The sequence below is a fragment of the Haliaeetus leucocephalus genome, unplaced genomic scaffold (assembly GCF_000737465.1).
Source record: "Haliaeetus leucocephalus isolate CR32 unplaced genomic scaffold, Haliaeetus_leucocephalus-4.0 Scaffold373, whole genome shotgun sequence".
Taxonomy (NCBI): domain Eukaryota; kingdom Metazoa; phylum Chordata; class Aves; order Accipitriformes; family Accipitridae; genus Haliaeetus; species Haliaeetus leucocephalus.
The window spans coordinates 7,244,999-7,268,558 of NW_010972809.1; the positions used below are offsets into that span (position 1 = coordinate 7,244,999).

The following is a 23,560-nucleotide window of genomic DNA, read 5'->3' on the forward strand; positions in this document are numbered from 1 at the left end:
ATGCATTTTTCTTCCCTGAGCTAATCTGTGTCTCTGATTTGCTTCACTTGTTACATGGACAGATCCTGTCAACACAGAAATAATGCCAAGTATTTACAGTTTAATGGAACCCAGGGACCAATTAACAACACAGAAAACCACCAGGCAGTGTACTTCTTATTGTAACAGGAGGGAAATCTTACATTACTGCTGTTCTCCCATTTCTTAAAATAAAGCGCCAGCGCTTTGTCAATGATTTCTCAGTAGTAATGTTTATTATCTGGTAGTTTTACCATTGCCCATTTATCAATCGTTTTCCATGCGCTAGGTTCAGTCAAAACCTCCCTCTCTCTACTTGTACCCCCCAACCCCCAAAAGAAAAAAAAAAAAAGACGGAAGAGAAAAAACAAAAAAGGAAAAAGCAACTGTCATTAGGGCTTCAGACCAGCATTGCTAGAACCTGCCCTCAACCCCAAGTTCTCGAACTGCTGATTCCTCAATAGCTTGATGGATGCGATGCACCTCGTCCTGCGTTAAAGTCCTCTCCGGGTGGCGGTAAATGATACGGTAGCAATGGCTGACCTTCTTTGTCCTACAAAATATAAACCAAAAGAGGACTCATAAATACACGTGCCTACAAATGCAAATACATGAGGCCAAACACTTACCCTCTGGATCATTTTTTATCTGTGGTCTAATTTTGTTCCTGTTGCTTGAAAATCACCTTAATGCTAAAATACACAGTCCAGAGAGGTGGGAATGAGATGAATTTTAATTTTGGCAGAGGACTTTGCTGAAGTCCACCTTATACTTCAACTTGTATTGCGATGTGGTAGCTACTTACCAGAGCAAACAAGCCCAGGAGGAGGGCTATGCTAACACCACTGCACTGCTGCTGACACCACAGCTCTCTCATTTCCATGCTAATGGGGCTACCTCGAGGGAGCAGCGTGAATACACAGTCCCCTTAGACCAGTGGGGCTGGCGTGATGGGCATAAGGAAAATACCACGCAACCTCTGCATGCTGGAGAGCGATGTTGCTAGCTAATGTGGGGTGTCTCACAAGCCTCACCATCCAGGCTCCAGCCTGGGGAGGAGACTGAACACACAGCTGCAAAACAGAGTAAAACATTTATTTTTCAATTCAGGTGACTACTTTGCCTTCACTGGAAATTAGAAACAAGGGCAAAATGCATCTGAAGTCTCCATTTGTGGGAGGACAGGGACTCAGGATGAGGGTAGCCATCACTCCCAAAGTGGAGCACCAAAGGGCAGCGCCCGGGCACTGGCTGCACTGCACCAGAGGTGCAGGAGCATCCCAGCAAACTCGGGAAGAAATGGGGCGAGACATGACAGCACGCACACACGGCAAAATTTCTTACCCCTTGCTGTGGAAAGGAAAAAGCAAAAGAGACCAGGCAAAAGGAACAGAGAAGAGGGAAGGGGGGGGGAAGTATTTAAGAGTTGCTGAGTTAGGCGAAGACAAGTTAACGCAAAACCAGGAGCAAACCAGTAAGTTGAATAAGACAGCAAAAAATATTCTTGCTTTCCATCAAAAACAGGCTGGAGTACATAGCTCTTGCAAGGGCATCTCTACAATTGCAGTGCTTTTATTACTGAATTTAAATGGCAGTTGTGGCATCCTTTTTACTTTTAGTTTCAAATGGAGCCCACACAGCTTCTTCTTTCAAAGGTAAACACTTCAGTGAAAGAATGAAAATCTGAGGGGAAAAATAACAGGAAACCAGAGATCAAGTACTAGACAGAAGGATCTCCCAGACCGGTAGAAATCTGCATTTAATGGCGCACAAAAGCATCGAGCAAGCTTCAGGTCATCTCTCTCATGAAAATTGTTTCATGTTAGAAACCATGTTTATTATGACTACTTGATTAAAACTAAGGTTATATGTGCTCATACAAAAAGATAACTCTCAAGATACTCATTTCAACCTCAAATCCTGCTAGAAACAGGCACAGAGAGTTTTTATCTCAGAATAGCTATTTGATACCAACTTTGTCCCACCCAACATGGGTGGGAAGCTTGCCCTGCTCCCACTGGCACTTAACAACAAAAAGGTTTATGTCGAATTAAAGCATTCCTCCCTTTCTGCCTGCTCTGAAGATAAAGCAAGTTAAATCTAACTAGCATAGGAAAGGGCAAACTGCATTTCATAAAGTGTTAAGCTGACTGCAGTTAGCTGCTAAAAACCAGCCGAGAGGTTTCCCTGTGTGCAGGTTAAATGCTGTAGAAAAGTGATCTTCTTGAAAAGAGGGGGAGGTGTAACTGCGGAGGTGTTGCTCTGCTCTGTTCCACCTCTGCAAAGCAGTCGACAGGACAGATCTGGGAGAAGCAAGTAAATGGAATAACAAGGGTTTGGCCAGATGCTACATTGTAAGAGAGAAATTTGAGTAGGAGAGAGGGATAATGAATTGGGGCTCAACAGAAACAATGTTCAAAACCAGGCTGGCAAACACCATTACAGCTGGTAGTATTTCAGCTTTTAACCGTGCTACAGCAACCCACATGATCAAAAACATTTGCAAATTGCTTTGGCTGAAAATCTATTTAGAAGATGTACAGTCACAGGCCTGATCCTGGAGTCTTGTATATACTGGGAATATATCCCATGATGGAAAACTCATTACCACCATTTAACGTGATGTAAACACAAGTTTTCTTAACGTATTTAAGCTGTTGTAGGGGTAGCTACAGCACTCTTTCTTCACTGGTCATGGTTAACTGAAGGTAATGATTTCTCTTGACTCACATGCTTATGTATCCCCCTCCCTCCATCCTAGTGAGCAGTTCATTCATGGGCCAAATTAAATAGATCAGAATAGGATGCAATAGTTTCTTGTGGGTGTTGTGGAAAACCAGTGTCTTTAGGAGGCATTTAAATTAGGAGACGGTAGAGGTCTTAAAGAGCAGCACTGGACTAGAGTTCTGTTAGCTGCAGCTGAAGTTAAGCATTGGTGCAGGAGAAATAAAACTGGGAATGCATTAAATGTAATTACCTATTTTAATTATAGCCAAAAGATGATGTAACTACTAATACACCTTTGGCTACACATAACTCACATGGTTGGTATGTTACATCCTTTCAGCTAGGTTTATTTGCATCTATGTTATTAATTAGAAAGAAGTATAATGGTTCAATGCTATTTCAATAAAAGACACACTGTAAGTTTCAAAACCTTAGACATTGTTTTCAGAGCAGTATTACCTAACTTTTCAAGGGAAATGGGGAAGAGTACTTCTTGGCTCTTCTCCCCCTAATACTTACTCCCTGCCCCAAATAAAATACTAAGACAATGTGATTAATCACTGCCGTCAGCTGCAACTGGAAACAATTATTGTCAGCAAATAATACATGTTTGCTGATTCCCTTTCTTGCTTTCTTTTTGTTCTGCAGAGTCACAGAGTGTTTGCCTACCTTAAAGATGGCTCTGCTAATGCATAATGAACTCTCTGCTGCATGTCATGCTGCAGCCTGACGATACAGAAGCAGTAGCTCTCTAGCCTGAACTACAGAAAATTTGAGGCCAAAACCTAGAACAGCAGCTTCACCAGGTAAAAAAAAAAAAAAAAATTAGAAGCTTAACAGTGAGCGCATTGGGCTTTATTTACCTAAACTGCACTGCCAGACAAGTCCATGAGGTTCGCAGTCACGCGGACTCCTCTCCCATTAGGCTTCAGCTGATCTTAGTGTCACAAGTCTCCTCTGCACCAGCCTGCGGCTTTCAGGTAATGAAACGCAGTGAATACAGTGAAGCACTGCTCAAACGGAAAAGGAAGACAGGGATTTATTCTGATGCTGCAGGAGGAAACAAGAATATGTCTGTGAACAAACACTGGAGAGAAACAATGCCTAATGCTCTTTCATACATTTTTTGGAGGAAATAGCTTTGCCTCATGATTTTCAGGAATTGGCATGCAGCCGCCTCCACGTGCAAGGGAGCTGCTCACTGCCAGGTCAGATTCACTGCATGGGGCCAACCTGAAGGTCAGTGTATACATTTCGATATTTCAGCCTGATATCTGAGCACAGCAAGAAATTAAGGGGCCTTAGTCTGCCACTAGTGTCATAAAACAAACATGAAAGCAACCTGACACTGGGACCAGGGCTAGAATGAAAGGGTATGTTAGGCAATATAAATTAATACCTGTGTGTTAGCTCTCCCTACACCAAGTCCACTGAAGGATGTTGTCGTGGTTTTAAATACAACTTGGCTAGAAAGCTGAACCCAGAAGCTACCAACAGCAAAACACCTAAACGTACTGGGGAATCTGTCTCAGTAGGTAGGTAAGACTAAGCCACAGGTCATTTGGTAACCAAAATGTTGCCTAAAGAATAAATGCCTGGTACTGGCATTTGTCTCATCCACATGCAATACCATAATAAGAATGAAAATTTCTCCATCCTGTACTTGAAGAGGGAGATAAAAGGGGCAGTGGGGAAAAAACCCCACTTTTTAACTGTGTTCTACTTTCCATCTGTCTTAAATAAAGCACAGAAGCACAGAGACCTCTGTAGGGAGGTTACCCCTGCTCTTATGTGGTGAGGACACACAGAACCAGACATTTTTCTAGAAAGCTGGATTTACTTTGGGGAACAGAAAAGTAGAGATGATGATCTCCCACAGCATCACAAAGCGAAGAAGAGTACCACCTCTTTTGTACTCTGAGCAGTGCACTAAGCAGTACTACTCACCACCATACCTATATTGAACCTTCTCCTACAGAATATTATTTAAAAATAAAGATCTACACACATAGTAACGCAAGTATTTGAGATTATTCTCTCTCTGTTAAGTGAGTTGTGTTAATGAGGTTCTTTAAGGGTCTCTCAATTCCTGCCATAGCAGTTTGTGTCCTATATCTCCCCCCAAAGATTAATTATGTAATTACCTTACATAAACCTTCACACAGTACTCATTGACCACTACGTGCTTCACAGAGATCACATCGTGCTCTGAGTATGCATGAAATGACCTCGGGAAAGAGAAAGGTTTGTTTTGTTTGCAACAATGTCCTGAGAGGGATAACGATGGGAAGAAATTAAAATACTGTCTCATGTTACTAGCATCATAGTTGCCAAAGCCATGTGGAGAGCACAGCTTTGGTTTTGCTTTGTGGCTCCAACAGTTCCAGAACAGTTCATGTTTTAAGTGGAAATGGGGAGGAATATTAAACTGCAAGAAGAAGAAGAAGAAGAAGATGATGATGCAACTACCTTTTCCTTTTTGTTTCATGCTTTCAAACCACATCTACAACTGCTAAATGTCATACTATAAATTTTAAATTGACAAATAGCATTCTTTGCTAGGAACCACATAATGGAAAATGGCAAAAGGTTTGTGCTATATACCTTACTGTCAATGGCAAATAATTTAATTACCATGGTGATATGCGTGAAGAATATAGCAGTAATTCTCTGAACAAAGGCCTTTCCTAAAGATGCATTCTCATCAGTCCTTTCAAATGCTAATACTCCATTGCTCTGGAAGAGTGTATTGTATACAACAGCATATTTTAAAAAATGGACATGTTTTTTTGTAAGGTGATTTCGATGTTAGTGAAAGGCACTAGATCACCTCCAGAAGAAAGTTGTTTTAAACCCACAGAAAGCTGGGAATGGTCATTTCTGTTGCACATCTTTTCCAGCTGACACCTGGCAGAAGGATGGTTCAGCTTCAAAGACAGTTCAGGTCAACATAACCATGTTGAGACTGTCAACGTTATTTCACCACTGTGGATTTTCTTGGTGGTCACTTTAAAAGAGATGCATGTTCATTGACAGATGGTTGGACTGAAATATTGTTCTTCTATTTCACAAAATTGAGACAGTAATGGACTTTTTGCTCTTTTCTAATTGGACTTGGTGAAATCTGTATCTGAATACCAAACCCTGAACCTGCTTGGCCTTTTCATTCTTTCTTTCGTTAATATTAACTCCATTTTAAGCTTTTCTCTTAATGTAGGAAAAAAAGTCAAAATTCTGTTAATAGTCAGCTTATTGAAAGAGATGAAGAACACGGTATGGGATGCAGTGCCAAAGGACATAAATAACACCTACTAGTTAAGATAATGAAAGGTAGATGAAAAATGAAAGCACTTAGAAACTTTTCAGCTTCTCAGTCACTGAGACACTGTTAAACAGCCATAAAGAGAATCTAAGCCATTGTCAAGTATCCGAAAACACTGGGCTGGTTAGAGAGTTTTGATCATGATTTTCCTTTTCTACTTAAATCTATCACCTAATTTCTTACATGGGAAGAGATATAAACAGGTATATACTGAAAAAAAATTCCTAAGCATCACCTGTAAGAGAATGTCTCCTGGCTGTTAGATATACTCACCAAATGTTTAGTGAAACAATTCAAGCAATTACTTATGCTTTGGCCTAGCACTTTGGCCCCTAATAACCTTTTCTCATTTCAACAGACCACCTTGGTTTGTTGATACATGCCAGCAAAAGAAGAACTAATGTAAGTGGCACAGGGCTCCTTTCCGCCAGCTCCCAAGCAGAGGGAACTCTAGTAAATAGACCAAGTTACACAAGAAACTGAGTGAGTATTTCCCTTGTGCACTGTTACAGTCATCTCAGTAACCAGCCGATGATACAGTCAACCCATCTCAGATCCAAGCACTTCCTATTAAAAAGCTCTTAAGCCTCACAGCATCAAAAGTAATGGAATCCATTACATGCAGGCAACAATGAAATATCACTAGGGTGAAGAATAAGGAGAAAAATATCCTCCTTCAAAAGAAAAAAATATATAAACCAAAAATTATGCTAAAAGAAAAACCAAACTCCCCACAGGATGATAAGCTAACTGTGACACAGACTTTTGCTGCCACGGAAGGCCAGGAAAAACCTGCAAAGCCTTGGGGTTTGGGACTGTGTTCTTTTGTTTTTGTTTTTAATACAATGACTCATTGATTCCTTGAATAAAGCAATGATCAATGGTTGTAAAGTAGGTATGAAACGAGTTCTCAGGGGGATGGATTCCAGCATCAGTGATGACTGCTTGTCCTCCAATCTCCTGCTCTTTGGGAAAATCATCTATCAAGCACAGGTGACGGAATTCCCATCATGTCTGATCTGTGCCAATACTGCGGAATCCATTCCATGTGGATTTAAACTTGGATGTGACTCAGAGTTGTCCCTCTTGTAAGATGAACTTTGTGCTCTCAGTTCACACCGGGCCTCCTCAATTTTTAGGGGCTCACCACTCCATCTAGTGACTCAGTTCAAAATCCTGCTCTAAATCCAGGAAGATTCAAGAGTAGGCTAGAGGCTGAATATCTTCAAGACTTGCCTTGCTGTCAGCATAGCAACCCTGGAGCACTCATCATGCCAGATAGATGCACCACTATGAACTTTTAATGGAATGAGTCTCTCAACTTACCAAGGCTGAGCCTTTCAGGAATAAAAGAAAGCTGTGCAGTGGGCATGCACACAAAGATCAGAACATGTGCAAGCCTGTGAGGCTCAGAATAGGGTACGAAAACCTACTTTTTCTTCAGTATGAAAGATACAAGGACTGCACAGGTGGAATAAAGATGGGAAAAGCAAACTTTCCGATACAAACACACACATACAGAATACAGTGAAATAACTTCTACCCATTGTGGTGGAAAACGAGAGAAGGTTGTTTGGTAAAATACTTGAGACAATTTTATGTAATAAACATAGAAAAATAATTGGATGCTGAAAGTAAGAGAGAAAAAACGATAGTCTTGGCATCAGATGGGACAGAATACCTGTTCTGTGTACAGCACAGGGTTTTATTTCACTTCACTTTCCCTAGGTTTGACTGAAAAGGTTCCATGTCAAATGCTTTTCGAAGTATAATGGTGTTTTCCCCAAAACAAAATGCAAGGGGCAATACTTTTTGTTATTTTTTTGTTTAAAAATTGACCACTAGAGGCTTAAACATTCTCCAACCCAGCAAACAAAAGAACAAAATAACTTGATTTGGATATCGTGTCTCATAGGAACTACTATCTAAGCTCCTTGACTTTCTTCTTCCCTGTGCAGTTCAGAACCCATGGCAGGACTACATTTCCCATGAGAAGCCAAGGCAAAAAAATTCTATGATGGATCTCTTCCTCTCTCTGGAAAAGAAACTTGGCTGACATAGCTGATGAGGAATCAGAGCATACTGAGGAGAACAGAAGCATGCAATACCTGGAAGTTCTGGCAGCGCTGGCAGCTGAAGTGTTTTGGGTGCTAGCCAGAAAATTCTTACAGAAAAATATACATTTTCAGTGAGTAAAACCACAACAAATCAACATATTTTCTGTCATTGCTGGCTCTCCCACTTTTTCCACATTCCTCTCTGACCTTCTAAATCCCTAGTAATTTAGTGGTAGAATGAGGCAGCTCCGGCAGCAACAGGCTCTGTGGGTCTGGCAGAACTTTGTGACTTAGATACCTCATTCACAATCCCTTGTGCCCTTCCAGGGCAACGGGCTAGTACTGGAGCGGGTCAGGGACACAACCTGTTTGCAAAGAGTAACTCTGGAAGACACATTGTGCTTGCAGAGTTGTTGTGCTTCTTGTGTGAGGACATTATATTCATGTCCTTCTGAGCCACATTGTACAAGTAAGAGGATGGAAGAAGCTCTGGTCCTCCTTCTGTCAACAGCAGTATTAATGATTCCATCACTGGTCATTAGCCACTACAGTATCGCTCAAAAGTTTCCTACCATTGGCAACTGAAATGCCATCTGGAAGCACTTAAGAGTGACAACTTATCTCAATAATCCAAACAAATCTAACACGAGAGGTGAATTTGGACTCCTTCAAATGCTATCTAAAATATTTATAGTAAAAATGTTAAGTAAGTGTGATACCTTTTCAGTTCTTCTGAGTGAAAGATCAAAGAAGAGAAGTATAAATATTTAGCAGTTTTTTCCCCCAACTAGATGTTAATACTAAAGGCTACAAAAAGTATTACTAAAAATAACATCTCTGTCAAATTAAAACATATTTCATAATCGAGTAAAAAGGGAATTTATATGAGAATTTAAAACAATTCGTTCTCCTAAGAAATGAAGATGGATGGGAGTGACAGCTGGTTCAGATGTGTCTCCATTGAGCGCTAGCAGACATCAGGGTCTACAAAGTTAGATGGCAGACAAGCACATGGAAAGGACTGAATGTTGTTTCAGGTACTTGCATAGATTTCATCACTGACATTAGTGATTTTGTCCTCACCATACCCAGGAGCTAGGTGTTTAATAAGTTCCCTTTACACTTGCTGAGAGTTGAGGTAAAGAGTGACATGGCTCTGGACTCAGATCAAGAATCTAAATGATTTTTCCAAGGTCACACAGCAAATTGATGAGAGAGGGGGGACTTGGATAAATGCAGGCACACACCCTTTGAGTTACCCTTCTTTCAAGTCACTCTTTCCCCACACACACACTTCCAGTCACCCTTCTTTTCTGCAAATTGTACAGCAGACCTGGAAACAAAACAGCCTACTGCAGGAAAAAGCAACTCACCCCATATACAATGGACAGGGTAGGGAAAAGTGCAGAGCCAACATTAGGATAACCAAATGTGCTGTTTGTTAAGTGACAAACTAATAAAAAATCAGGAGAGCACAGGATGGGGAGAAGAAGAAGGGAGCAGGAAAAGATGAGTTAATCTGAGACCAGAAGACAGGAGGGGCTAAAAAATTGAAAGCAGTGGTTAAAAGAAATCACTTGCCCTTTTTCATGCAAAAGCAACACACTAAAAGCACCTGCCCCCCTGGGCAGCCTGCAGCACTAGAAAGCAACTTAAAAACATTTGTACCTGTGTGTGTGCAAATATAGGGGCGTTCTCAATGGGGCTGCTTACAGTATCTGTTAAACCTAGTGAAAATTCTGCAGCTGCTTGCACAATTAAGTGTTGTTTACAATCTCCTTCCAGTCCATACATTATTTTTCCTCTCAGAATTGTCAGGCTTTATGAGCCTTAATCTGGCTAACTGGATTTGCTTTGGAGATGCAGAAACTCCCCACTTTCCCTCCCTGAGGGTAGTGTGGTTCCACACAGACAGTCACAAGAAACCTGTGCTCATTGCTTTTCTGACAGTTGCTGCCTTGGGAAGACAACTCAGAAAAAGTCCTCAAAGTAAGGATACCTACTGGCCAGAAGATTAAACTAGTGTTAACACACAGGAAAACTGTCTGGCTGTTAAACACTTCTCTTGCTGGGTCCTATTTGCACAGGTACTACCTTTGGACCACGATGATGGACAGAGGCTATGTCTTGTAGATGAGGCTTGCCTGGTTATTTTGAGTATAATAGTGGGGAATGTGTCACATATGACAACACATACCCATCAGGTACACTGACCAGAACTTTTACAGCTGTCAAAATGAGCATTAGCTTGGAAAACTCTAACTGCCATGTTTGGCATGTTGCCCCCTTAATATTATGGCTATTCTTTATGAAAAGACAAATGAAGAGAAAAATGTGAACGTGACAGGATGTATGCAGAGTGAACACCTCCTACAGTAATGAGCATCATGCAATAAAACACCACGTGGGCATGAAGACTAAAAGGTCAGGGCACAAAAGGAGGTGCATCATTCTGTGAGTACAGTGAAATTGTTGGTCTGTCACTCAAGAAAGGAAAGAAAGCCATTGAGACATTACACTAGGAAGATCAAAATACCATTTTTGCTAAGACTCTACTTCCTCACTAGCAGAAATTAATACGAGCAAAGAAGGCGTAAGATTTCAGCCCAGAATGGGTAACACACAGGGAGCACTGGAGTAAATCAAATGTTCTCAAATTGTCCAAGAGATGAACTTTGCCCTAAGATACTTTAGGAACGAGCAGAAGAAATCTCAGAGCTGTTATGAGTTGTCTTCGAGAGTTCATGGAAGACAAGTAAGGTGCCAAATGTTTGGAAAAGGTCAAACAGAGTGCTTATTTTTGAAAATGAAAAAAAAAAGCTAGGAAGCCATAGGAGCTATAGACCCTTTGCTTTTACTTTAAATTCCCAGAAAGACTCTGGTGCAGATAACAAAACCACTTGTAAGCACACAATGGAAATAAAAAAAGACAGAAAATAGAAAACATGGATATATTGAGTAAATCTAGTCAAAACAACCTAATTTCCCTCTATAAAGGGGTAACAGGCTGATAAATCAATAATCAATAAATGAAACAATAAATTGCAAGAAGTAGCAAACACCATGGGGTGCAGGTGTTTGTGTAGGGGTGTGTATGTGTATATGGCACATATCTTCACAGTCAGCTAAACCAGATAAGAAAAAATGGTCTAAGATCAACATGCCACAAAACATGGATCCATTGGCAGTTGCAAGCAGTTTCAGACAAAGTTGAAAAATCTTAGGAAAAATTTTGAAAAGTTGTAACAAAAATTGAAAAAAAAAAGAAGAAAAATACTAAATCCAGTTCATAAGATTAGGTAGTACAAAATCTGTCTTCCTAAATGTTTCACCTTGGAGGGAGTTGCATGAAGATAGATGAGAAAACTGGTGATCAATACGATTACTACTAAAAGGTGATATTCCAAATACCTGAAGTAGCTGTCAGTAATTTGTTGTTTCTGGAAGCAGTTACCCACAGTTCATAGCTAAATCTGAAGGATCGTTCTTGTAGGGTTCCTAATCCTGGCTCCCGGATGACAGAATATTTACATTAATGGAATAGGTGATGCAGCAGAAGTGTTTGTTAACTGGCAAATTACATTAAGCTGGCTAAAACAGTAAGTATAACTGCGGACAAGATCAGAATAATCGTGACAAACTGGAAAAGCTGAAGGATACACTTCAACCAGGAGAAGCATAAGCTTCTCTATTTAGCCAAGAACAACTAGCTGCATGCAGAGGATGGGGAACAACTTGGCATGCAGCACTGCTGCACAAAGCATCTAAGGACCACACAGAATCATGAGCTAAAGGTGAATCTGTAGTGGTGGTGTGCTGCTTTAAGCTAAGCAAGCACCACTCTGGGACAAACTGCTGGAATGCAGCCAGAGTGCCATCCTTCTGCCCTACTCAACACTGCTACTGGCTCAGCTGAAGTACCCTCTCCACACCTCAAGAAAGATGTGAGGCAACTGGAGGCACATCACTGGGAAGCAATGAGAACAAGCACATGTCTAGATAACACACATTATAAGGAAAGACTGAGAGAACACAGGTTGCTCGGCCTAAAGAAGAGAAAGCATGAAAACATCCTTCAAATACATAAAATGCTGCTGCACAGAGTTAGGTAATAATCTGTTCATCAACATTCATAAGCTGCAGGAGATGAAAGTAATGAGCTCATATTGCAGAAATGTTCAGCTTGAAAATTCGCTTGGAAAGGCGGTAGGGTCCCCATTGCTGGAAATCTTTAAGGACTGGTTATACAAGTGTCTGTCAGGAATGCTATAAGTAGAGCTGATCCTGTTTTGGAGTAGGAGGATGAACTAGGTGGCAGTACTCTTCAACTCTTTAGCATAAAATAATGTAACGGTCTTTAAAATGCAGAAAGTTACTTGGGTAGCAAAGATAGTTCCTTGTAGCTCCAGCTGAGTACACATAGTGTATTTGTTTATCCCATTGCATTAAAAGGAGATAGGGAAAAAAGCCCAGTTCAGGAAGCCACGGAGGCAGGAAATACAAACCATTGCTGCTATACCTGGCAAAAGAGCTCTAGTATGGATTTCTGGGAAATAAAGCAAACAGGGAAAAAGTTTTGAAGGGGAACAGCAAAGACCAACAGGCTGAGAGGGGAAAGGAATCCCCTGAAAATGACATAACCTCTTTGGGCCAGCAACCCCTTCATTAGCCTTACAGGCCAATGTTGAAATATAGCAAATAAGAAAGCAAAGTGCTGCTGAGTTACCTTTCACTGCCTAAAGCCAACAAAAAAAACCAAACAAAAAACCCAGAAAAGTCCACTCTGTAAGACAGTATCCCAAAGGGAGAATGTCACTCAGCTGCTCATCCCCTTTGCTTCGGGAATGAAAGATGCCTTAGGAAAGCTCTAAGGAACAGCCACAGAAGATGCTGCATATCCTTGATAGGCTGAACTGCATCTTTCTTTTTTATACTTTTCTGAGTTTATATCAAGAAGTCAACCCTTTGCTTTCAGCTTTCCAAGTTCACATTCAACCCCATGCAATCTCAAAGTAAGGACAAAGTCTTTCTTCTAACAAAACAACGTTGCAAACAAGCTTGTTGGAAATCTGCACCCCAAGGCCGTTTGGAGAAGTCCAGGGAGTAGGAGACATCTGAGACACCAATCCTTGAACAAAGGCTGGTTGGCCCTGAGGAGGACAACAGCTCTGGGGACTATGGCCTTTTGACATAGAAGCTGATTAACTTTAGGCCCTGTTGCAGGTAGTGAGACTGAAGAATACAGAGGAAATGACATGTCCAAGGACATACTGCAGATCAGCTAATCTCATAAAAGAAATACATAGAAATGTAATAGAAATCTCATCTTACAGAGCCTCAATATAATGCTCTGAGTAACCAGCCATGTTTCCCTTGTATTCATACATCTTATCCCGGTCTCCCCATTCTCACTCACTTGCTGTTCTGTATTCATGTATTGTACCTCTTCCTTATGTATACAATAGCTGCGAGGAAGGAGCTGCCTTTCACTTTATCTACCTACACTGCCTCTTGCAGTAGAGAATGAGAGGTCACGACTCTGCTACGAGGGAAAATAACCCCACGCACTTGTATAAGAATATGTGTATATAAGTGTATATATACATTCATAGCCATTGGTGCAAAGACTAGTTTTTTATTAATCTTTGCAAGTTTGCATGGACTGATAAGATCACCAGTTTGGGGGAAATCTTGATGTTTACTGAATCTTTTTCAGGGATTAAATGTTGATCTCATAAAAGTTCCATTGCATATGTGTTCTTTCGTTCTTACATGAAATATGAAGTTGCCAAGGAACAAATAAACTATTTACGACTTATGCCTGTACAGTAACGAAGAATGGCTTAATGGGGGCACGTACTACTTTGAAAGTACTGCAGTCTGTTGTTCCCTGAACTGGAGACTCTCTTAAACAGGTTTAAGATGTATACTCTCCTTTCTCCTCAAAAAAAGATCAAATTCTTGACACAATTGTCTTAAGTCATAGCAGAAAGACTCATACATGCCACACTCCTGCACCACAGTCCCACATACTTGCCTTACTTGTAGGTAATTCAGTGTAGGTTGCATACAGCTGCACCCAGACAGCAACAATAGCAAACTGAAATGAACTCAAGTTATTCTTACATTAATGACTTTAATGTAAGAATAGGAGACTGGTATTTATTATACATAAGATGCAGCAATTTGGTGGCATGACCTTAAACACCATCATCTCTGCTAGTAGTTCTTCTTCACTTGAACTACAGTAACAAACAAGGAAGGAGATGCGCCTTCTGAGATTACAGGTAGCTACACCTGAACAGTCACCTCGCCAAGTGTCGTGGGAAGGCCACACCATTCAGATCAGCAGAGTTTGTTCTCTACTTTGCCTGTTTCTTGTCACACCTAGCCAGGATGGCTGGTGTTCTGACACCGTGTTTTGAAACCTACACAGTACCAAAAAATATGAAAATTATTAGGCACCCACTGCTGAGAGGGCTGTGATGCTACTTATGCTCCCTTCTGAATCATCAGTATCCACCATGTCTCTCCACCGCACTCACACGCACAAACTGTTCTCCCCAGCCCATGACACCATCTCTCTGCAGAGATGGCTGAACAAACACAGGTGCTGGGTATGTGGATTCAGTGAGGGAATATACCTCCTTAAAATGGAAGAGATGACAGAGAAAACACTGTGGCCTTAAAGCGGAAGAAGAGGGAGACTACAATAGCCCTGTGACATTTTGCACTGTAGCCTCTACCAAAAGGTGAAGAATCAGAGACACGGTTTGGACAACCCAGTAAGATCAGATTGCTGAGCAGCATGAAGTAGACAAAGGGAGAGACACGTCTGCAGATCTCACTCCTGAAACCCCCACACTTTTCATCCACAGGATTTAATCAGTAGCATGATACTTGATACTACTGTGATTTTACTTTAGCATCCATATGAGGAAAGGTTAACATGATCTCACACTTCACTAGGATAAACACATCATAGAAGCTGAAGCTTCAGTCCAAAGTACAGGTTGCATGGGACGTGGACAGTTATAGGACAGTCAAAACATTTATAAGCACTTCTAAGCTGGGTGAGAGCTTTCTTATATTGCTAGCACATCTGCACTGGCAGGGACAAGCTTAGTCTCTTGTATCTCAACAGATCTCAGTTTTGATTCTTTATATCCTACAATACTTCACAGAAACTCCACAGGAAAGCAGTGAAAGAATCTGGATCAGGCTCAGCATTCACCTACAAAGCCCATGCTTAGATCCATACTGTGTTGGATCAATCTTTGAGTCTTTTTTTCTTTTCTTTTTTTTTTTTTTTAAAGGTGGAGCCTGTATCTATTTCTTTTCCCAAAATACTGGGTGAGCATTTTAGTAGCACATGGGTGAGTCAATAAAACTGAGCAGCAGTGCTGTTTGCACAAATCCTTCTCCAATCCTGTCTCCAGGTGCTTCTCCCTGCTTCTCTGATTTGTCCTGCCGTACTAAACCAGCACATCTGCCTGAGTGGCTGCCTATGTGATGAACCACACTAGTGAGCTGATGTGGTTGAAAAATGACCAGGTAGAAAAAGAAAAAAAGACTTAGATTCCTAATTGGGTTCATTGAATGGCCACACCAGTCACTGTGCCAGCACAGTGCAGGGGTGAGAAGAGCACAAACCAAGACTTACATTGCCAGGAGAAACACATGTGGAAACAGGGGCTAAAATCAGAAGCTGGTAATTCACTGAATCCACATAAGCACTAAAGCACATCCTCCTTTTTTTCCCAAAGTTCATGTAAAAATGTGTTATACATTATGTTCACAATGAGACTCAGATATAAGGGAGAGGAAAAAAACCCGTTTGGCTGTCCCCAAATGCTACTGAGTCCAATCTCCTAACCTATTTCCACTGAAGGCTATGGGATGACATCTCTTTCTGCCAACTGAGGATTCAGCTGACGTTTTACAAAACAAGAGGGACAGGTCCCTGGGTAGCACTGTTTTAAAAACTGATCAGCAGAAGCAGGCAGTTGGATCCTCTTCTTAAAAATGATGATACACCAGATTAGTTAGGAAGTGAATGAATGTGTTCAGGACAGCATGAGAAGAGGTGAGCGAAAACAGCTATGATAGCTGAACTTTGCAACAGTGCAAACTCTTTTGCCACCAGTTAAGCCTGAGGTCAGCGGTCTGAGCAGACCTTGTGTGTGTAAGGTCCTTCACAGGGCCTCTGCTCTAGCACAAATTTCATTCTATGCAAGCGAAGTTTTCCCTTCTGTCAAACGCAATACAGACCCTGGGAAGAGACACCTGTGCTCCTAAGCTTGCTCTTTCAGTATTTAATCAAATATAGCAGCAATGCTTAAGAGGTTACTGCCATTAAAGATGAATCTGTTCAAGATCATTGCCTTTAACTACTCCTCTGTATTGTGGGGCATCAGCCCAAGCTGACTGCTTGGCTTTCAGATATTAAGAAGCAAGGCTGGATAGAAGTAGGGTGTGGGGATCAAGAGAAAAATACTAACGGTGAATCACTCCTTTGCTGATAGAAGGCATGGTTGCCTTTAATGAATAGTTACATGGAGGATGTGAAATAATCTAAGTGGGACTGTTATGAAACTTAACTATGAGATACTTTGAGTAACGAACTATAAAGCTGCTAACTGGATTCAGTAAGTTGTTGAGTCATTACCATAGAAGACTGGGTTGCTCTGAATGGCATATGAAATCCATATGGCTAGAGACATTGAATGGTTTGCTTTTGGTTAAAGAAGATGGAAATGAGCATATATGTACATGGATTTTCAAGAATAAAAAATTAATAATAAAAAAATAATTTGATGCAATTATATACCATCCACACTAGCATTATTTTGTCATTTATCTTGTAATTAAAGATGTCCTGTGACTGAGAATTAGCAGGCATGAAATTAGCATGGATTTTTAATGTTTTGGGAAAAAAATACAGTATGTTCTCTGCACTGAGGTATCTGTTATGACATCAACTCAAAGTAAAATGAGGACTGGGCAGAAGGATGCTGGGTACTACATATAAATCACTGATCTTTCACCTCTTAGAATATTTTCACATTCAAACTGAGATGCTAAATGAGCTGAGTGCTTAACACAAAAAAGAGAACTTATGAAACCACCACTATGGATATAATTCTTTCTGGAGTAACTACTCAAGCAAAGACCCAGGGCTGAGCTAGTCAGACAACTCTATTATCTTTCACCTGAAGAAAGTGTGATTAGTGGAGGAAATGTCACATTTACACTTAAAAATTGTTTCAAAGACAACTTGTATCTTTTGGCACAACTCAGCCATTTTAAAAATATTGTAAGAGAGAGAGGCAGAGACAGCAAAGAGCACTCCTTTTTATGATTTCTCACCCTTGTATTAAGCCATCGAGTCTAGCCTGAATATTCAGTATCTCAGCAGTTGGCACTTCCCAGGCAGCGGTGCTGAGCTGCTCTCCGCTGATCCTCAGGGATGCAGTGCCGGGGCTCTTGGAGTCGAAGGCTCCCTGCACAGTGCCTGTGCAGCGCCTACCGCCCTGTGTAGCATCAGCCTGCGGTGCAGGACAGAGCGGCAGGACAAGGAGCGAGGGGGAACTGCATCTTCTTCATTCCCTCTGCTGTGAAGGGGGAGAGGTGGTCTCTGCAGCTACTCTAGACCATGTGGGAAGGGGACAAAGGGCAGTCAAACTGGATGGGGGAAGAACATTTACTAACAAATAAGCTTCTCTGGTGATTTTCCTCAAAGGTGACATTGACAGCATTGCATATAAAATGAGCATCTCTCCTGAAGATGTCCTTGCACGCTCACCACAATAAGAATCAGAGCATTACTCCCAACTGCAGCGCTGTCTTGGGCAGTGCAACAGTCATGACCATTATACACTCTACTGCCCTTATGGGTATTGTGGTTGGGTTTTGCTGGTTTGGGTTTTTTTAAATGACAACTACTCTCAGTCTTCTTTTTCTGTCTTTTCACTCTTTTTTTTCCCTTCTACTTTCTTTTCAGCTTGGCATTTGCTGGCATTGAGCTGAGAATCCTGTACATGGAGCCAACTTAAGTTACTTGGGAAATTCAAAGGAAAAGAGCTGCAAAAACTACCTGAAAACTACTTTCAGCACAGAGGTACCAACTCTCACTTGTAACCCCCTAGAAACACCGTGCAAACCATAGAAGCATAGGACAGACTTGGAGAGGATTCACAATTCCATCTCTCCACTGTGTTTGTACTTGGCACCTCTCTTTCAGCTTCATATCAATAGCAGCTTTGATGTGCCCTTTTTTTTACTTTCCAGCCCTTTTAAGGACCCTTGATAAAAGGCACATTTTTTCCTCCATTATATATCTCAAACAGAATACCACAAAAGATCAACTTGATCTAGATGAACTTCATCCATCCATACTGAAATTCTGATGGCAAATGATCACAACAGTTAAATTCGGCTTATGGCATAAACCCCTCCCTGTATCACTGGGCTACAGACATCCCAGTTGAAGTGTTGTGTGGTTTGCAAAGGTTAGCACTAAGAGAATGGATGGATCAGGATGAAATCACAGAGATTTGTTTTAATCAGGAAATGAACAAAACCTGTGCCTTGCTGAAAATTTACCCTCTCTAGTGTTATAAACATACCTATGCACTCACAGTAACCATGATGTTCACTAGCTTTGCCCTTTCTGTTCAGGACAAGCATGCCTGCCTTCTCTCTGCTTTCTCCAATGAGCAGAAACTAGGCATGCTTGGTTTTAAGAGGTAGAAAGCAGCACTGAATGCAGGCTCAAGGAAGCAAAACACCGACAGAAAGAACTAGCTGGTCTTTTGCTAGAAACCAAGAAGAGTATCTCAAGAATTACAGACAGTGCCAAAATGAAATTTAAGTCTACTCACATACTGTGATGCTTCAGCTACAGAGAATTACTGAGAATTCAGCTGAACTGCTGAAAGCAACCATGTCCACCTTTCTATCCATACCAGCAATACAATAAAATACATTAGCTTAAACTGCTCCAGTAAAAAATATTTAAGAATGTGAAAACTTCCAGCCTATGCAGATGAGCAGAGAGGTGGCAATTCATTCAGCTACAAAAATGGGATCAATTCCAATTACAAGTTCATACCTTATTTATAGTAGCCTGGCCTGCCTAAACTAACATGTTAATCTCTGACAAACATCAGACATCTCTGACCGTGGCAGGATATAGAAGGGGAAGCAGGGCTGAGAAGGACAGTGAGTGACAAAGACTTGCTGCGTGTCATTCAATGAATCATTTAACCTCTTTGCTTGTGAAGAGAAATGCAGGCCCCTCACTTAGCCTTCCTAAGAAGCTCAATTCAGTAGAAGCTCCCATCCAAATAAAGGGCTCTGAAATCCTTGAAGAATGAAATATACGCATTTGACATACCCGGATTTCTTGTGCGGGACCATCTCTGTTAATACCTGTAGTCCTGCTGCAGGACTGCTCAACTCTTATATGAGGCAATGTGGATTGTCAGAGGTAATTGGGCAGTGTGGAGTGGCAACACATGCTAAGACAAAACTCCTACTATGAACCTTGGAATATAAGGAGGGTAAAACTTTGTGCATAAATGCTTTACAGTATATTTATTGAAGTAATATTTTATCTGTTTAAATTTCCTCTTCATCAGATATTTCAATATGGAATAAAGCAGTCTATTATGAAGTATCTGAGCAGACTAAATGGGCAGTTTATTAGACTTGAGAGCAATGACTAGCAGTTGATCTGTCACCCTCAAGCTTAATAAGTAAAAAAAATCTATTTCCCCTTATCCATCATGGTGAGGACAGCAGTAGGTGCAAACACAAATATGATTAGTCTAAACTGCAATCTTTGATGTAGCAATGGCTGCAAAGGTTACCTGCAAAATTGAAAGGCAGTAACCAACTATTTTTGCATGAAAAGCACAGTCTCCAACAGAAGGTAAAGGGCATCCGTGTGATTTCTCTGCTAGACATCCTCCAGAGCCACGGATTATTCTCTTCCCATAGCAAATACCACAGCCTCTTCCTCTGGAAAGAGCGGGCAGCAAGGTCTTCAACAGCAACAGCAGCTGAAGCAGCCCTTGCCCTGCTCACTCCCGTGGCAGCACCAGCCCTGCTTTGTGGCCACGCAGCTGGTGGTGCAGCCAAATGATACCCACGCAGCTGGAGCACAACCCTCCCCCCTTGCTTTTTTTTTGGAGGACAGGTTTTCAGCTAGATCAGTCCCCTGATTCAGTTCACCATTTTGGATGCCATAACACAGGGGATGGCACGAGTGCAGGAGTGAAGATGGGGAATGGTTAATCAAAATACAAGTTTTTGCCACAGCCTAAGATCACAGTTCCAGGACCAAACACAGAGAACCCGCCAGCTCAGCTCCTACCTGCTTTGGGCTCTCATAAGCAATTGCCAATGCAAATGTGGTATCTTCAGTGGGTACCACCTAGGACCAATGCTTGAAAGTCTTAACCTGGCCTTTCTTAAGTTTGACTGAAAACATCCTTCATATCCCTCTAACTTCAGTGTGAGTTATTGCAATGTAAATGATACTGCTTGCTTGTAACTCATCTGAGAATTAAGAGACCACTGAAGTGGGTTCACCTTGCAATACCTTCATTTTGTAAGCAAATTTTTTTCTGTTCCTCACAGTTGCAGAGATTCATGGGAGAGCAAGTAGAGGCTTGTGGGATTTGGGTTGTTTGGCTGGAGGCATAAGAGAATCTGATTCATTTGTGTTTCCTTTCAGATATGCAACAGCCATCAAACAATCACAAAATAGAGCCGTGATTAAACAACTGATCGCAGGCGAGCGTGGGGATGCCCACACACAGTAAACCTGCCCTGCTTCCTGGGAAAGTCTGCAGCCTGCGCTGGGTTCTGTACTGCTGTGTTAGACTGCTCCCTGTCCTCAAACTAGCTCATGCACAGGCTTTCTAAAAGCAAGGCAAGCCTTTTATTTATATCTTCCATTTGCATTTACATTTTTAAAGGGACAAGTGTGATTTTCCAAATAATTAATTAAAAGAGCACAAAGAAGCCATGTAAATATTGGATTTGAATTTTGGGGAAACAACTACATATCTTGGTTTAACTTCCATACTGGTAGATCTTTATACTGAAAAGCAAAGTAAGTGTAATTGGGAAGATGGAAATACAGTTCTAACTGATGTATGTTATTTAGTACATATATTCTATAATACAATTGTATTTTGTTACATTTAACAGAACAGTGCTCAAGTAGAGTATGTCGAGTTCAGAAACAAAAAAACCCCAAGTACTTCCAATACTTTTGTGTTAGCTGAAAATTGCCAATAATTTTTGTTGCAAAAACATTTTCCTTGCACTTTCGATGTTCCTCCGAGACAAGAGCAAAAATACTTTAACTGTGAAAATGATCCATTTTACAGGCATCAAACTATTTTTAAACTCTACTCTTCAGTCTGCTCCTCTGTGCCTAGATCATCAGTAATATATTTGTGAAATTCCCTGAGGAAGGGAATTCGGAAAGGAAAGGTAGGTGGGAAGCAAGAAAGCCCTACACACACACACACACACACACACACACACACACTCTCCCTAGAGGGGAAGTTACTAGGTGCCAGATTGACACAAAACAAGTATCACCTTACTTTTAGCATGGTTCTGTTGAAGTGAATGAGATGCCCAGTACTACCATGAAAAGCAGAACCAAAATCTACTGCTGAACATTCAGAATATGGAGGGAGCAGCAGACCTAGCAAAGTGTTGCATCCATCTATCCCATGACATAAATCACTGTAAGGTCACAGAGGAAAATCAGACAAGGTGTAAGTAGGATGGCATGTTCACTGATTCCACTTGAGAGGAACAGGAGTAACACCAAAAAATTTGAAGGTCGGTGTAGGTAAACTGATAAGGGAAATGTGGGGTGGGATGGCATGAAAGAGATCGCTTGAAGCACTCCCTGGTAAGTAACCTGGTAACCTTACTGGTAACCAATATGCGCTTAAGTCTTAATTTGGGAGCAAATCCAAGAGGGATATGCTTGGAATCTGGGACTGGGGTCCTCCCCTGATCTGACAGAGCAACATCAGGTGATATTGCAAGTCTTCCTTTGCTGTCAGCGGAGGAATGACCAACAGATTTCACAACCCGCAAGCCCACCAGGATTCAGTCCTTCCATGAACCTCTCTTTCTTTCTGGTGTACTGAGAGAGTGGGCAGCCTTACAGCTTTTCTCCTGCTCATTTACAGTGGGACAGTGCTGCAGGCAGTATCCTTTGTGATGAGGAATTAAACATGTACTCCTTCAAAAGGCACAAAACTACTACAGGATCAATAGCTTAAAGACAACTAATAAATCTTATTTAACTTCAATTTTTTTTTTTAGTGGGAGACTTCTGCAGCTATGACACTATATCCAGGTGCAAAACAAGTAGACTGTACTTCTGAACACCTGAATGACTCCAGGTGCACCTATTATATGCACACTTGCCAAATGTGGGTGTTGCAGGCTTGTTAAGAATTCCTGCCTGTGTGTTTCCTGAAACCCAGAAGGAAAATATTCATTTAGTGCAACACAAGTCCAAGCTCATGTTTAAAGCAGGAATTGTTGATCCCAATTCAATGAAGCAGCAGATTTTATTACATGCAGCACAGAAGAAGGAAATGCTTGTCAGATATGTCTCCGGAAAATTCGCTTACAGGAACACATCTGTGTGCACATAGAGGAAGGGCCTATTTTTGGGAAAAGGGTGTCCCCTGAAGATTTCATACATCTGTTTTGATGAACTGCCCTGGAGATTTTCTGTATTGGTTTTCCAGAAGAGGAGGTTGTACAAAGCACTGCAAAGCTTGCCTTTCTGCAAAGGCTGCTACCTCTACTGGAAAAAGACCAGCACTGAATGCACATTTTAATGTTACACAAGACACAGTTTAGACTACGGCAGCAAGAAAGGCAGAGACACAGACATTTCAGAGCCCATGCTCTCCTTTACAAAGGCAAAAACCAAACCAAAAAATTGAAGAGCCACCCCTGCTGAGTTCTCCTGCAATGTGCATTGCGGCTCTTCTGTCAGCGCATAACAGAACAAGGCATGAAAACACAAAATCAAAGCGAATAGACCTGTTGAGAAAAGCTGAGGAGAAGATAAGTGCTCGCGTGGCAACTTAGCCAGCTCTCCTACTCCAAAGAGAGACTTAAACCATCTTCCTTCCACCCATGAAACTGTCGAAATCCCAGTACAGGGTTTAAGATCTGCCCTTTGGGGAATGCCAAGCCCAGAGCCTTGTACCTACACATTGTCTAGAGAAGTCTAGTCTCAAAACATGAGTAAAAGCAACTTCCAGTCATGCCTTCTTCACACAAAACTCACTCAGGCAAATAGTCACTGCCTCCCATCCACCGCAGGCAGCAGGTTACAGTGCTGGCAGTAAGAGCCATTTCACATTTTTCTGCTTCC

General features: G+C 41.4%; 1 protein-coding gene across 1 annotated transcript in view; it reads right to left on the minus strand.

Annotated features, from left to right (window-relative positions):
• Positions 1-235: 235 nt before the first annotated feature.
• Positions 236-23,560, minus strand: part of FARS2 (phenylalanyl-tRNA synthetase 2, mitochondrial) — a 193,821-nt gene continuing 170,496 nt past the window's right edge. Inside the window, exon 6 of the mRNA XM_010573258.1 lies at positions 236-571. Within this exon, the coding sequence (XP_010571560.1) occupies positions 433-571 (139 nt within the window). The 3' untranslated portion in view covers positions 236-432. The remainder of the gene's footprint in view (positions 572-23,560) is intronic.